The 15413-nt window shown below is 42.5% G+C and overlaps 2 protein-coding genes across 3 annotated transcripts in view; one reads left to right on the forward strand and one right to left on the reverse strand.

The window, feature by feature from the left end:
* The window catches only part of ELK1 (ETS transcription factor ELK1), a 36435-nt gene extending 30182 nt beyond the window's left edge, over positions 1-6253 (forward strand). The window contains exons 6-7 of the transcript XR_015741959.1: positions 3660-3877; positions 4121-6253. The gene's annotated coding sequence lies outside the window, so the exon portion shown is untranslated. The remainder of the gene's footprint in view (positions 1-3659; positions 3878-4120) is intronic.
* Positions 6254-10996: 4743 nt separating this feature from the next.
* LOC113443395 (leucine-rich repeat neuronal protein 1-like) overlaps positions 10997-15413 on the reverse strand; it is a 35655-nt gene continuing 31238 nt past the window's right edge. For both annotated transcript variants that reach the window (XM_026711595.2, XM_087925600.1), the window contains one exon: positions 10997-13935. In XM_026711595.2, the coding sequence (XP_026567380.2) occupies positions 11314-13815 (2502 nt within the window). In that variant the 5' untranslated portion in view covers positions 13816-13935 and the 3' untranslated portion in view covers positions 10997-11313. The remainder of the gene's footprint in view (positions 13936-15413) is intronic.

The raw sequence follows: 15413 nt of genomic DNA on the forward strand, positions 1-15413 counted from the left end.
CTTACATGTTTAAGTCCACCGAAATCCATGGGTTTGCTTCCAAATTTTTTTATTGAACTGGGTGAAGGCAGTAGATATCAGTCCTTTCATAGCTTCTTCATGGTGAAAAGATGAAGTACTTTAATGAACTGTGTACTGTTTCTGCTTGGGAAAATATTAAATGAGAGAGGGAAGCAGCAGTATCCTTAAAATACTCCCCCAATTTAAGTCAGGAGTTGTCTTTCTAGATCAGATGAGCATGAAAGTACATTTTCTTTCCATTCCAGTAAAATCCTAAAATGCACAATACCTAGCATTCCTCACACTTCTCAAACAATTGGTTTGAGTGTGTTTCTCTGACAAGATTTTTTTTACAGCCATGAAATGCTGCACTTTGTCCTCCTCTTACAAGATGACATTCAAAGGGAGGTGGCTTTTGGTATAGAAGAGGGAAAAGCTATCTGTGAGAAATTCGTATTTCTACATAATGGCTAAAAACTGCAGAAGTTCTAGTTGCCAACTGGCCAACTTTTCTAAACGAGTAGGTTTAATAGGAAAAGTTGCCACTAATTTTATTAGTTATTATTAGGCAGGAATGAGCAGATGCCATTGCCAGTAGGATGTTGAGCTCTACTTCCCCTGAAATTGTTAACAGGACATGTATCCATTCAATACTGTTCATGATGACCGTCCTAAAAGATAGCCATCCAGCCTGCACGCTTAAGACCATGTAGAAAAGGAACTTGGAAAATAAGGCAAGACTCACTCATATGTATCTAGTGAATTTCAAAACAATCCCCTTGTTTAAGACTGAAGTCTGACCTCTTCCAGCAAAGATCCAAGTTTCTGCAATAAAATTATCAAGTGAAAACAAAATTATAGATCAAATCATTTCACTTGACAAATAAAAAGCCCCAGTCTCTACCAGGGACCTTAAAGCACCGTAAAATCTAATTATTTGTCATGGACTAGGGGCACCAAGTTTAATGTCAATGAACTTTCGTCCCAAAAAGCTAATACCACAGTATCATTAATTTTAAAGACCCATGAAGGTTTGTGTTTCCTCATGAAAAAAAAAAAAAATCAGGCGATGCCATTTTCCCCCTGGATTGTACACTGGGTTTTGCTCCCATTATAAAGTGTATTTTTCTGCAGCGCGTAACTGGTACGTCAGCTGTACCATTTCTTTAATGGAATCAAAGTGGTGGTGCTAGAGAATTGGACATGGCTGTGGAGCATTGCTGTGCAACAAGAGTACAATCCAGGAGAAATTGCTCAGTTCTGTGGTTTATAAAAAGCACCATGACTTTATTTCATTCCAGTTCACATGCTGTCTACGTTCTGCAAGTCTTTCCGCTTGCATTTGGTCTTATATTTTCAAGAGGCTGCTTTTAGATGATTTTGAAAAGATGGGACTAAGAAGATAGGGTGACCCTCATGGGCCTTGAATAAAATAAAGCTGGAGCCAACCTGCATTAATTCGGCCTGGCCATTCTTGATGAAAAGGGCTAAGAGCTTGATCTGTCATTCTGCAAAGCTTCGATGGGAATGTGGATTCACATCTTTCAGGCTTATGTTTGACCACAGAAATACGACTGTAGCCTCGAAATTTAATTGGGAGTATGTCTGGGGAAAATGATGATTCCCTCCTGGGCTCTGAATGGGATATTTTGCATGGCCAATTCCAAGAATATTTAATTTATAGCAAGAGAGTGTACCTAACACGTACTACAAAACCAGAAGTGTCTTTTTTGCCTTTCTCACTTGAACATGTGGAGTCTTGATATTCAGAATTTCTTTCTTTCTCAGCAGCACTTTGAGTTGCTAAGAGTGTCAGTGTAGCAGGGAATTGGTGAGATAATGTGAAAAGAACAGGGCAAAAATCCAGGGATTTAACATTTTTGGTTGAAGTAGATATTTTGTTGGGATTCTTTTCCCATGGAGGAAGTCCTACAAGATGGTCTGGGAAATTATTTCTTTTCCCTGTTTCTCTTCCTTGTTGAACTGGTCTTGGTCCCTGAGCCAGAGGTGATAGGGATCTGTCCCTCTCTAGTTACCTCTGCACTGGGGTTTGGATCCTGTTTATTTTTATGATGAAACTCTCCGGGATCCTGCCCTTTAAATAAATTTATTTTTCAACAAAACTCATTCACTGCTGATTTCTTTTTATTTTCCGTTCCTGTTTCCTCCAGTTCTATGTGTCCCCTGGAAAGTTTTCCTTTCCCTTGGTCCATGTGATTGCTTAAATCTGTAGCACATTTACTTGTCTGGAGGAACAGCATCTATCTGATGAACCAAAATTCAACCAATGCTTTCCCTCGGTATCCTAGTGCATATGTTCCAACATATTAAAAAAAACAACAACTCCATAACAGGGGCTGCAATTCAGAAAGGGCAGACACTCAGAGAACCATAACCTTATCCTGTGTTTTCATTTGGCTGATAAATTTGCTTCCATACCACAAATTTCACTTCCAAATGCTGGTGGTATAGACTATTTCATGCTACATTTTCCTAGGACAAGAAGGACAAAGTAAGTATTTTCTTTTGTCCCTAGCAGTGAGCGGGGTAAGGGTGCTCTACTCACTGGCCAAGAAAGAAGGGAAATAAGATAATTCTGGGGGAAGAGCTGTTGGGGTGCAAAACAGCCAATGCAGCTGCAACACACCAGATCACAAGAATGCAGGTCCAACCATTTCTCATGTGGGATGAGCTCTGCCATGGTGCAACTGGTGCTCTGTGCAGATCCTCCCTGTCCTGCCTCCATGCCACCATGCCTCATTTGGGAAGGAAGGAATCAATTTTACGGGGAACTGGTTGGTACCCTACCGTTTGCAACAGGACACATAGCTTGGGAGAACAGACCACAGCAGGCCAATACAAGGAAGGTTCTTCTGCCATACCTGAAGCAGTGGGGAATTCAAAAGCTTACTCTCTGAGACTACGAGGACCAAGGCTTATGGAGATTCTCAATCACCTAGGTCATGGTTGTCCCAAAGGTGCTTTTCCAAAAGGCAACTGGATTTCCTTGGGTCCTTTCCTTGAAAAAACCCTTCTTCAAAGACGCTTCTTGGATGAGAAGCAAAATGTTTTCAAGGAAAAGAACCAAGGAAATCCAGTTGCCTTTTAGAACTGGAAATCCAGTTGCCTTTAGGACTACCAGGACCAACATTTCACACACATGCGGGTTTCACTGGGGGTGGGTGGGTGGGGGCTTTGAAATTGCTACTGTGCATTCAATGGCAATGAGAGAGTTAAACAGCAGAGGTATGGACTTTTCTCACATGCTTTGGTGTTGAGAGAGAAAACAAACAGGTTTGTAGATGTATATGGAGCATCGGGGAGCTGCAAAAACTTTCTTAACAGTAGCATATTTAAAGGGGGCAAGGGCAGAATTTCTACTTCTGTCTCCCAACTGGCCTCTAATATCCGACCAACCTGATGGTCAAAAGTCAGAAGACAACGACAGAAATAATAACCTCTCAAATAACACCATTATTTATTTATTGGATACTTGGCCTTTTTTAAGGTGCTCAAGGTAGCCTACGTAACACTCCCCTCCTCTTAGTGGTCTTCACACAGTAGCCTGGTGAGGTAGGTTGGGCTGAAAGAGAGAAAATAAGTGGCCCAAAGTCACCTCATGGGCTTTCATGACTAAACCTTGGCTTCCTCCCTCTTAGTACAACACTTCACGGTCTTCACCCCTGCGCCAGAGAGGGACCTGCAGGTTCTGACCAGTTCTGGAGAAGCGGTAGCGGAAATTTTGAGTAGTTCGCAGAGCCAGAAAATACCCCCTCTGACTGACCCCACCCCCATCTATTCTCTGCCTCCTGAGTCCCAGCTGATCGGCTGGCTTTTCTTTTATTGCCCTGCACAGGAGAACAGAGCTGGAAAGCAGGTTAGTGGGGTGGGGAGGGAATGGAGATTTTACAGTATCCTTCCCCTGCCATGCCCACCAAGCCACTTCCACCAAGCCACACCACGCCTACTAAGCCACACCCATAGGACCGGTAGTAAAAAAATTTGAATCCCACTACTGCCCTGCGCTATATGCCCTCTCAGTATTGCATACATGTTACATGCATTGCAAAATGATCCTTCCAAGTCTAGCCCTAAGTGTTATCATTTCTCTTCCCCACAGCAGACTGGATATACAGAAGAAAATGAAGCACACTCAAAAGCATTGTGTGTTTGGATCAACAATATGAATGTTTATGAACCTTTGTGAGGGCAACTGACACAGGTTTTATCATGCCTTAAGGCACTAACTGGCACATGCGGTAATTATGATCCTTTCCTTCTTCGGCTTACCTTCATGCTTTTCATAAGAGCACGGAGGAACTCAGAAAGAGGGAGAGAAAGGTTGCTCACATGGGATTAAAACACAAAATGCCCCTCCTGAATTGCATCTCAGCTCAACCGCAGAGGGGCAGCCTTTGGTTAAACCCAAAGTCACACTGATGCAATATTTATTTATTTAATTTGTATCCTTTATTCATAGCCCTTGTGCCTGCTGTGCAGGAAGAAGCCAGCCTGAAATGCTCCTACTTGCATTTTCTCACTGCTCTCTACTTTGAGATGGCTTTTCTTTACAATGGAGATAATGTTATGTGCCGGCATTCTCCAAAAAAGCTTATCTGCTGGGAGAGAGTTAGAAACAGCAAGGCACAAGGAAGTATTTTTGCACACAGTGGTATGTTAACCCCCACCACAGGTCAAGCAAAACTGCAAAACCAGCATGACTTTTTTTCTTGTTTTGAGGTAAATTGCAGGGGGAAAGGTAAAAGATTTCCTCACCCTTTCTCCCCCCCCCCCCCAAAAAAAATGATGTTCATCTTGATGCAGAGACACGGAACCTTTTAAAGGTTTAAAAACTACCTTAAAAACAAAATTTTTTAGTCTGCCTCAGGCCTCACTCAATGATTAGAATTTTTGATCTGGTTTAATAATACTCAAGTGGGGGGATTCAGTTTGGTTGTTAGTGCATCTTTTGGAAGCTTAATATACCTAGAGTAACCAGACATCTTTTATTTTAAAATACCATTCTTTATTTCAGAAAGCTGTCCTTTAGAATTGCTTAATATAATTATTTTCTTTGCTCTTCAATTTTCCTTTGTAAAGCACAGTTATAAACATTTTTTAATCCTTCAGAATATATTTCAGATTTATTCCCTTTTCAGTTTTTTTCCCTTTATTTTTTCCCCAAGAAAATATGGCGTCTGTAAATACACCTATCTGCTTTTTCTTCCCACTGAAAATTGTAAGAATTTGTGTTACACCCATGAAACAGCTGCAAATGCCCAAAATAGGACCAACTGAGCAGATATGCACAAAATTTGCATGTGTATAAATTTGCTAAGTACATACAGCAAATACACTCTAGGAATAGTTGTACAATGTAGTATATTGTATACTATATAATGTAGACAATTCTTTTTAATCTGATATAGATTATTATTATATAATCAGGTCATTCATACATCTGTTCCAACTGTTACCCAGTTGTTTCCTGTTAATAGGCAACGTCAAGTCCCATTATTTTTATATCTGATCTAGATCCACAGCCCTTTGAGTCGGATGGGCAACCTGGGGCTCTTCTGCGATTCCCAGCATCCTTTACCACTGACCAGCCTGCCTCAACCTGCTGGGAGTTTAAACTTCAACATCATAATTGCCTTCCGATATATGATTGTCTGTAAAGGAATGTGAGCCACATGGCCATCTATTCCTAGCCCTCCGACTTAATCTCAGAACAGAAGATAAGAAATGCTAGAGCACTGCCACCTTGATTTTGTAACTCATGCCATTATACTATTTGCATATACAATGGTACTTCAGTACTCATTGTTAATTCGTTCTGGGAGCCATGATGAGTACCAAAAACAATGAGTACCAAGCAAATTTTTCCCATAAGGAATAATGTAGTGAGTCACAAGGCAACTGACACCGACAGGTTCTAGCTTGTGTGTTGAGTACCAAACAAACAACAAGTATTGGGACAAAATTTTCATACCCAAATGCATTGAGTACCAAATTAGATGAGTAACAAAGCACTTGAGTACCAATGTACCACTGTATAGCGGATTCTATTTTCATTACTTTGTGGATTGTTTAGTGTGTGTGAGAAAGATCTACCTATTGAACACAAAGCTTGTTTGTCAAAGCACAGAAATATTTCCTTTAAGAAAAATGGAGAGGGGACCATAGAAAGTTTTTGCACAGATCCTTCAGGTAGTCATTCTGAAATGTAGAAGCAATCACCATAAATACTCATAAAATACTTTTTAATGTACAGTATTATCTTTATATACACTCCCAGATTCAAACGTTTTTTTCACACAATTTCCCTAACGTACAACATGACATATTTAGAGCCCTAGGGGGAGCTTAGCCTCCAGAGAGTCTAAGCTTGCTTCTCAACCTGCCCTTTCCTCTAACTCTCTCTTGAACTTCCACTTCTTGTTTCTTCACCTCCTGCAGCCTTGATTTAAGGAGTTCTAGGTCTCCAGCTTTCTTCTCTGGCGTGGCTTCTGTGTCTTTAAGCTTTCCAAATAACAGACATTCAGCTGGTTGAACTTTGCCTGGGGAGACAGCAGTTTGTAAAAGAAATTCAGCCTGTCACACTGCTGTTAAAAATATGGAGAGCCCTGCCAGGAAGTAATGGAAAAGTTGGCAGCTTTAAGTCTAATGAGTGGGTGAATCACTTGCTCCACCCTTTCCTTCCCTCTGGCTCTTATTAGCTGTTCGTTTTAAATGTAGCTACTGTACCTGATCTCTTTGTTCTTTAATTCATGCGAATATATTTCTAGTCTGCTGCAATGTGGGTGGATGCCAAATTTGGCTTTGTAGATCAAGGTTGCTATTCTCCTGGGCTTTGTCTTCCTTCCAGCTCCTTTGTCCCACCTGGCCACTCTTGGCTCTGGCTGCTTTGCTTCTAGCCAATTTTTTTTTTAACAAAAGACAAGAAGGAGTTGTTTCTTATAGCTCATGTGGCATTGGGGGGGTTGGAAACAGAGCTATTCTGTTAAAGGCTCTTCACCAAAATCTTACCATCGCTAGTCACTGGTTAGGAAACATTAGCAGAGCTGCAACATTTCTACCTCAGGCCTTCATTGGCATGATACAATAGGTGATAAAACTCTGACCCAATTTATAGTGTTATGGCAGGGTGGGAGAGTGTTGCAAAACCACCAGAAATAGTTCTATAACTGCTAAGAATTTTATTAAGCCTTTGGCACATTGCAAATTCACAGAACATGAATCTATAGTTAAACTGAATGAAGGTTTAGTGATTCACCAATGTACAAGTGGGAACAACTCTCTGAACCATAGATCAATTATCCCTGGCTGATTACGACTATAACTGGTAAGTAAATTTTAGCCTAACTTGTTGAACAAATCCAAACTCGTGTAAATGTTATAGTGGTCCTCCTTCTTTGACCAGAATCATTTTGGATCTTTTTAATCATATGGTCCTAGGTTCTGTCGTTTGCCCAGTCCAACTATGGTTAATTTCATCATGGTATTGTCTTCACTATTCATTGCCAAAACTGCACATCACTTGTTGAATCTGGAATCCATAAACAGCTAGTGCTGATCACCTATACCTTTCACCCAATTAATATTTGTGTGTGTGTGTGAATGTTGCTAGGGTTAGTTTCCCACCACCCACCACCCCAGCACAACTCTACTTTGGAACAAATAATATAATAACAAAATGGTGTTTCTGATGATACAAACTGTGTCATTTCCTTACCAGAAATCTTATAAGCACAAGTGGATGCTCTGAGGCTACAGAGCCATTTGCAAGCCACTAAAATTTGAGTTCCCCTTAGATTAGAAAATTGGCTGATGAAGTAAGAGTACTTTCACTCATCTTCTTGATCCTTAGTTGCCATCTAGATTACATTGATCTGTCAACATCAAATGATAAAAGTGGTAGAATTTCCATCATATCCAATGCTTCCATGTATAGCAGTAGTATCCCTGACAACCAACGTCTTGTTCTGTATTTTTGCCTTGCAAAGTGATTTCCTTTCTGGCAATATTACAGAGCCCCTCTTATTCTAAGCTATGTAGGCTATTTATGCTTCCTGATTCCCAGACTGCCCCAAGGTTTCTGTGCCCTGTCATGTTTTTAGTCTCAACCAAACTGACAAATTGTCATTCCTTCAAAGAAACCAGACTGGCAACATTGACCATATGAATACATATGGAAGGATTTTGACTTGGTGCGCTGTTGTGCCAAGTGAACCAATTAGCAGAGCTTTCAATGCAACAAACTCAATAATAGGTACAGATCTATATAATGCAATATAGAAGGTAATTTGGAACAAGCACTCTGCATCTCCAGGCTTGACTTCAAGGTTTGTGGATCCTAAACGCAGATGATTGTTTAAAAAAAACAAACACTATTCAGGACTCAAAGTCCAGATTCATTTTAGAAACCGAGTACATGCTTTTCTGAATTGTACCCTTCGGGAGAGGATGAGAGTAATTATCTCTCATATCCACTGGGTGGGGGAAGGCTGATCTGGTTCATTTTTTATATATTAGCAGCCAGCCAGTTTCTTCCAGATTGTCACAAGCAGAATGTAAAAGTGATGGACTTCCCCTGATGATTGCCTCCCACATCCAGCGTTTAGGGGTATATGATAAGATATATTCCATCTAATAATGAAATATACTAATAACAAACTCGCTCCAATTGGCGATTATTATGTAGCTCCTGCATAGCAACACCTCAAGGAGCTGGTATCAGCAGGTCTGGAGAACTAAGAAGTTTGCAAAAGAACACAGGTTTGTTCTTTTGTGGACACTCTCTCTCTTTGTCTCTCTCACACTCTTGCATGAACACATAAATTAGGAGGGGGAAAAAAAAACAAAGGGGTGGGTGGGAAATCAGGCCTTTTAGGATGCCAAATGATCAGAGAATGCAATGGTTGTCTAAAACATTGTGAGCCATAATGCAGTTGGTTAGTGGCTTAATGAAAGAAATAAAGAAAACTAGATTTAAGATATGATCACATACTGCCCTGGAGTGGGTGGGGTGGGGGGGGGGTGGAGGAAGAATAAAAACAGAATAGCAAAGGTATCAGCATCCCCCAGTTAGTTTCTCAGCAAATCTCAGCAAAACCGTGTTAATAAAATAAGAAGCCTGGTTCCTGGTGCTCTCTTGCCTCTTCTGGTAACAGTTTTGGCAGAAAAAAACATCCAAGCTGACAAGTGTCAGCCCTGAACACATAGAACTGGGGGAAGGAACTCACAGCTCAGCTTGCACACTTTTGTGGTTTCCTAAATCCTGAGAACGGGACTCTCAAAATTCAGTGAGAAATTGCTATGGGGATTTCCTGCCAATTTTAACAGAAACGAAAGAGAGTATTTGAAGGCTTCCAATTTGTAAAGTGAAATTAAAGAGAAGAAAGAAAGAAACCCTGAAATATATCTCACCCCCACACACTGAAAACCTCACTCCCCAATACTTATAGGGTAGTGTAATAACTGTTGAAAATAATAGTAAAAGAAAAAAGTGGGCACTACAAAACCCTTTCCTGTAAGTGGTGTCAAAGACTGACTTTGGACCAAAGACAGTTTGCTGCTGCACAAGGCAAAAGACAAAACACTAAAATAATAATATGGTGTCTCCTTTCCAGTCGAGTAGACTGAATTAATAATTGACTGGCACATCAGTGATGGTAATAGGATAATGTTCTTCTTTGTGCCACAGCAACATCTTAGACTGTCAGCCCCAGGAGAGACTGCACACGCTCAGGTCTGTCCTCCAAAAGAACAGTTTCGGAAGATTGCAAATTAGCGCCTGCACCCAAGGCCTCTGTCTCACCCTGCCCAATGGTGTCCCTATTCATGGCCTTTTATTACTTTTTCCTAATTGATCTTGTCATGCCTCTAGGGCAGAGTTCCCTAACCTTTCCAGCTTTGCGAACTGGGGGTGGTGGTGCGGAGAGTAGATGGTTTCGTGTGAACAGTGGGCAAGCACGCAGGCATTCGCCCACTGCTTGTGTAAGTGGAGATGTGTGTGCTTGCCCACCACTTCTGTAGTTCAGTTCTGAACGGGTCAAAGCCCAATAATGGGTTGTGACCCAGGGGCTGGGGACTCTTGCACTGGGGCATGTGAACAGGGTGGGATTCAAATTTTTAACAACTGGTTCTGTGGGTGTGGCTTAGGTGGTGGGCGTAGCTAGGTGATCATGTGACTGGGTGGACATGGTCATGTTATTGGCTGGGTGTGGCCAAACTCAATATCACTCACATCGAGGTACGCATCTCCTCCTCTGGCCTCTCATGACTGTGGGGATGCTGCAACAGTCGTAAGTGTGAAAAATGGTCATAAGTCACTTTTTTCAGTGCCATTGTAACTTTGAATGGTCACTCCACACAAGCAAAGTACCAGCAAAGGGTGGGGGGGTGGGCTCCAGAGAAGTTCCTAAGACAGTAAGCCTAATCCTGCCAAAAATGTAATAAGGGTTAACGGAGAGGCACTTTCTGTAAGCAACACCACAATATTTCCTTCCTGCCTTCCTTACAGGATTAGGCCAATAATTTCTTCTAACAACCGGTTCTCTGAACTGCTTAGAATGTTAACCGATTCTAGTGAATAGGTGCGAACTGGTAGAATCCCACCCATGCATGTGAAGTAATAATATAATAATTAGGGGGCTCTAGGCATATATATAGTGCCTTTGTATTACTACTCAGTAAAAATAACTAACCTCCCTGTCTGACAATGGAAGGATAGATTTAGAAGGTATAAGAGATTTCTATTCAGACTCTCATTTTGCTATTTTTGACCCTTGATATGAGAGCCTGTAATCTTGCTCAAAAGGAAAAGCAGGCTTATTATCCCCAAAATGTTCACTGGAGGGCAGCATATCAATCTTCTTGGGTGAAAGAAAAAGGTACTAGATCCTGGGTGAGGTGAAGAGATTTGGTTCCTTGCATTGCCCGTTTTTAATATATCTCTTTTCCTCAACAAACATACCCACACATTTTACACTTTGTCCAACTCAATTTTATTCATTTTTGTTACCTGCCCCCCAGGGGCTACACTGTCCCAGGGGCCCTGTTATCTGCCTGATGCTCTCCTCCCTCGCTGGCTATAACTACATAATGAGACCTTGGCTAAAAAATGTCCAAGTTCCTCATGCCCTAGGTACATATAGTGCACAGGTGAGTACAAGGGGTAAAAGTGGCAGGCAAGAACCTGAACTGGGAAGGCCTGGAGACCCAATTCTGACATCCTAAAAGACACAGGGAGGAGAGATTTCCCACCAATGTCTGTGTTGAGGTATGGGTACCAGCACACCTCAAATTCCTTCACGGCTGTTGCCATAGGTAAGTCTTGGAAGTGTCAATTGGGCCAGGAGGAGGTGGTAGCAAAACAGTGTTCCCACCTATGGCAGGGGGAGGTGGCAAGGTTGGTGTGGGTGGAGCCAGTTGGGCTAACGGAGCCATTGGGAGGGGAGGGTCTCCCTCTGCATCCCACAAGCTGATCAGGGGAGGGTAGACCTCGTTGAGTGGAATGGCGGCTGCATGTTGCATGTACTTTTTGAGTGAATGGCGACACCCTTTCTCCTTGAGCTGACGAGAAGCACACAGGAGCAGGAGCACAGCACTCAGAGCTGCTAATAAGGAGCCGGTAATAGCAGCCAAGGCTGCCCCTCCTGCCCAGCCTCCCATCAGCTCCACTGAGAGGGAGGCATCCTTGGTGGTGACATTGAGGCAGACCTGCTGAGCGTGGGGCAATAACCAAGCAGGTGGAAGGCCTGCAGAAGCTTCCATGGGTGCAGAGGAGGCTTTGGAAGTTCCTGGAGAAACCACAGTTGAATGACTCATGAGAGACAAGGAAGGACCCCTAGGGATTATCAAAGAGCTCAGAGATGGCATGGAAGCACCTGTGGTTGCTGTGACCATTTCTGAAGAACTCACAGAAGACAAAGGAGAGTTTGTAGAAGCTGCTAAAGCAGAAAGAACATCAGTGTAACCGGCAGCAGCTGAGGACTTGGGAATGGAAGACATGACGGTAAGGCAAATCTCATAATGGGTGGAAGGTTGCAAGTGTGTGAGGTTGTATTCCCGGATGCTCACAGGAACCCGTGCAGTGTAGGTGAAATGGGGGTTATGGATACGCATGGTAGCTGATGACCAGGGTGGAGGAGGTGGTGGGTGGGCAGTGGCTGATTCATCTCTCTCGTTTTTATGCCCCTCTATGTAAGATGTGGTCCACTCCAACACCACAAAATGTGATTGTACCTTTTTGGCAAAGACCAGTAGCCTGGCAGGAGTTACCGGTCTTTCTCCAATAACATTGAGGGACAGACTGTGGCTAGTAGAGGCCAGCTCATTCCGGGCTACACAAGTATAAACTCCTGAATCTGCTGGGTTGGCTCTGCTAATCTCAAGGGTTCCACCAGCCCTAAGATGCACCTTCCCTGTTCCAGCAGTCACTTTTTTCCCAGAAGGTAAGATCCAATGGAATTGTGGTGGTGGCTCTGAGCTGGCCTGACAGTCCAGAATTACGGTAGAACCAGAAGATGCCTCCAGGTGTTCTGGAAGATTGGGTGCAATTTCTGGCAAACAACCTTCCCCCCTGACGCTTTTGAGGGCTTCTTGGAGCTCTTGACCCATGGCTTCTCTAGGTGAAGTGCAGAGAGTAGTTTGCGATTCAATCAGCCGAATGTGTCCTGTGGTCCATGGCTTCCAGTTTTCTAAACAATCGCATCGCAATGGATTCCCATAGACACTAAGTTCAGCCAAAGCTGGCAAGGCATCTTTCAGGCCTAAGGGAAGGAAACCAAGAGCTGTATTGCTGATTAGCAGAGTGCGAAGAGCTGGCACCCCCCGGAAGGCAGCTGGATGCAGGTAGGAGAGATGTGGATTGTTGCACAGCTCAAGCTTGGCCAATTCTGGAAGATTCTCAAATGACCCTTTGTGGATGCCAGTAAGTTTCTCCATGCCATTGAGGCTCAGCTCTTCCAGATGCAGCATGTCCTTGAAGTCTCCCGGCTGAATTTCTGTGATAGGATTTTTGTTGAGATCCAAGAATTTCAAGAGAGGCAGGCCTCTTAGTGCCTTGGTGGGAACATATGAAAGGTGGTTATCATAAAAGGAGAGACTCTCCAAGTAGTCCAGGCCTTGGAAAGCATCAGGGGGGATTTCAGTTAGCTGCATCCCTGCTAAGACGAGGCTATGAAGCCTTTCCAAAGGCTGAAAACTCCCTCCTGTTAACCGGGAGATGGGATTCTCTCCAATCATCAAGATCTCTAAGTTGTGGAGTGGGAGGAACCAGCGATGGTCAATGGCGTGGAGACGGTTGGCATTGAGGTGCAGCCGGAGCAAGCTGGTTAAGCCCGCAAAAGCCAATGGCTCAATAGAGGAGATACAGTTGTGATTTATGTAAAGTTCCTCTAGTGAGGTAAGGTCGCTTAAGCAGTGGTTGGAAAGCTCCTCTACCTGATTCTCTTCCAAGTAAAGTGTAATGAGATGTGAAAGGTTAGCCAACCCAGCATCACTGATTCTGGAGAAGTGGTTTTGGGAGAGGTCCAACTCAGTCAAGTTAGACAAGTGCTGGAGCTCCCTGTTGACCTTGGAGATCTTATTACTCTGTAACAGGAGGACCTGGGTGTCTGAGGAGAGATTGCCAGGGACCCGGGTGAGCAGCAGATCATTGCAGTCCACTGTGCTGGCCTCATGATAAATGGATTGGGGAGTGAACCACGGGCGAGTCTCGCAGACACACTGTGGAGGGCAGGGGTGAGTGGCAGACGGTGATCCTTGTAGACACAGCAACAGCAGAACATACAAGGGGAGACAGGACATGGTGCTCTCCCCTGCTATGAGCCTTCTTGACCACCGACTGCTTCTGGTGTAGCTTTGGATATAAAGGATGACTTTAATCCATCAGATGAGCTCAGAGTAGCCTGTGGAGTCTTGTCATCACTGGAAGAGAAAAGCAAGGATGGATATGAAAATATAAGACTTCTTAGGGTAAACATTTATTCTGAAAGTTCATTAAAGCTGTTGAGATCCTAGCCAGCTTGGGTCTTGAGGTCATGTGGTCTTTAAAAGTTCAAAAAGTTTCTTCAAACATTGTCCACCCACTGCATCATTAACAAAGATAAAATGAATAGATGAATGAATGAATGTCATATTATTTAGATTTCATTTCATTCATTTTATGTATATTGTAGATCAGAGGTCTCATTCTCGAGGCCCGTGGGCCAATTGCGGCCCGCAGGACGATATCCTGTGACCCCCAAGTATATTATTAGTGCATTCTCCATGCATCGCTACCTGGCTAAACACTTCTATGTGCGGCCCAGCCTCTACCTCCAGCGGCCCCCAGGTAAATTGTGTTTGAGACCCCTGTTGTAGATGAACATCAGTTTTTGTCCTTTTTTTGGTAATGTTTTAAAGTGAAGCCCTGGAGATGCTACTTGTAGGCCAAATGTGACCCTCGGTTTTACAAACTGCACTTGCTTCTACGGGTACTAATTTTTAGAGTAGGTTCCTATTCCCTGTCATTTTACAAAACAAAAGGTAGGCAACCTCAACCAGAAATTTTAAGCAAAACTCAATAAAAACCAAGCTCTAATTTATAGCCATATTTATGATCCTTACAACTTTCCTAGTCCCTGTTTTTGCCTGATATTGTTCACATCCATTTCCCAACCCTGCTCTGAGCTGACAAGTTCAGATTTGTTTTAGTTCCTACATTTCAGGACAGATTTAAACCATAGAAAGTCTGTGGCCTTCGGGAGCTTGCATTAAGTTTGCCACATAACACTCCATTCGCAATCCCAGTTTAGACTGCATTTTTGAATTCAGACTGATGGCATTTTAGGTCATCTATTATTACCATAAAGTGACAAACCAGATTACTTAATCCTGATATGCACTACATAAATAAACGAAGGGTGGCTTTTTTAGTTTTAAAAATGTCACAGGAATTTTTTAAAAGGGCAAAACTTGTCTAATGTAATTTTTGTTAAGAGTTTTTACACAGATGAAAAACAAATATAATATATGTAACAAAAAAGAGAAAAAAGAAAATTGCAAAAAACCAGTTCGGGGAAAGAAAAAAGAAGATAAATTTAAAAGATACAAGAACCAGGAAAAAAAATATTATAGACGAACTCATTGTCTGTCCTCCCTCTTTTAATATTACAAAAATCCGTTCAGTCCCTTACTCAAGCCTTTTTCAACTGTCAAATCACAAACTCATTTCACCTTTTTCTATTTCAGGAAAAAAAAAAGTCTATAAAAAGTTTTCACCCATGTTTATAATTTTGTTCCTGGCCAAACAGGGCAGCGTTATCATTTCTGCCAATTCTGCCACCTTTGCTATCTGTTTCTCCATTGTGAGCGCTTCAGTATTTTTGCATCATTGCGTCATCTTGCATCAATTACCATATATA

Source organism: Pseudonaja textilis, chromosome 2 (genome assembly GCF_049901715.1).
Source record: "Pseudonaja textilis isolate UNSWEBS1 chromosome 2, rPseTex1.2, whole genome shotgun sequence".
Lineage (NCBI taxonomy): Eukaryota > Metazoa > Chordata > Lepidosauria > Squamata > Elapidae > Pseudonaja > Pseudonaja textilis.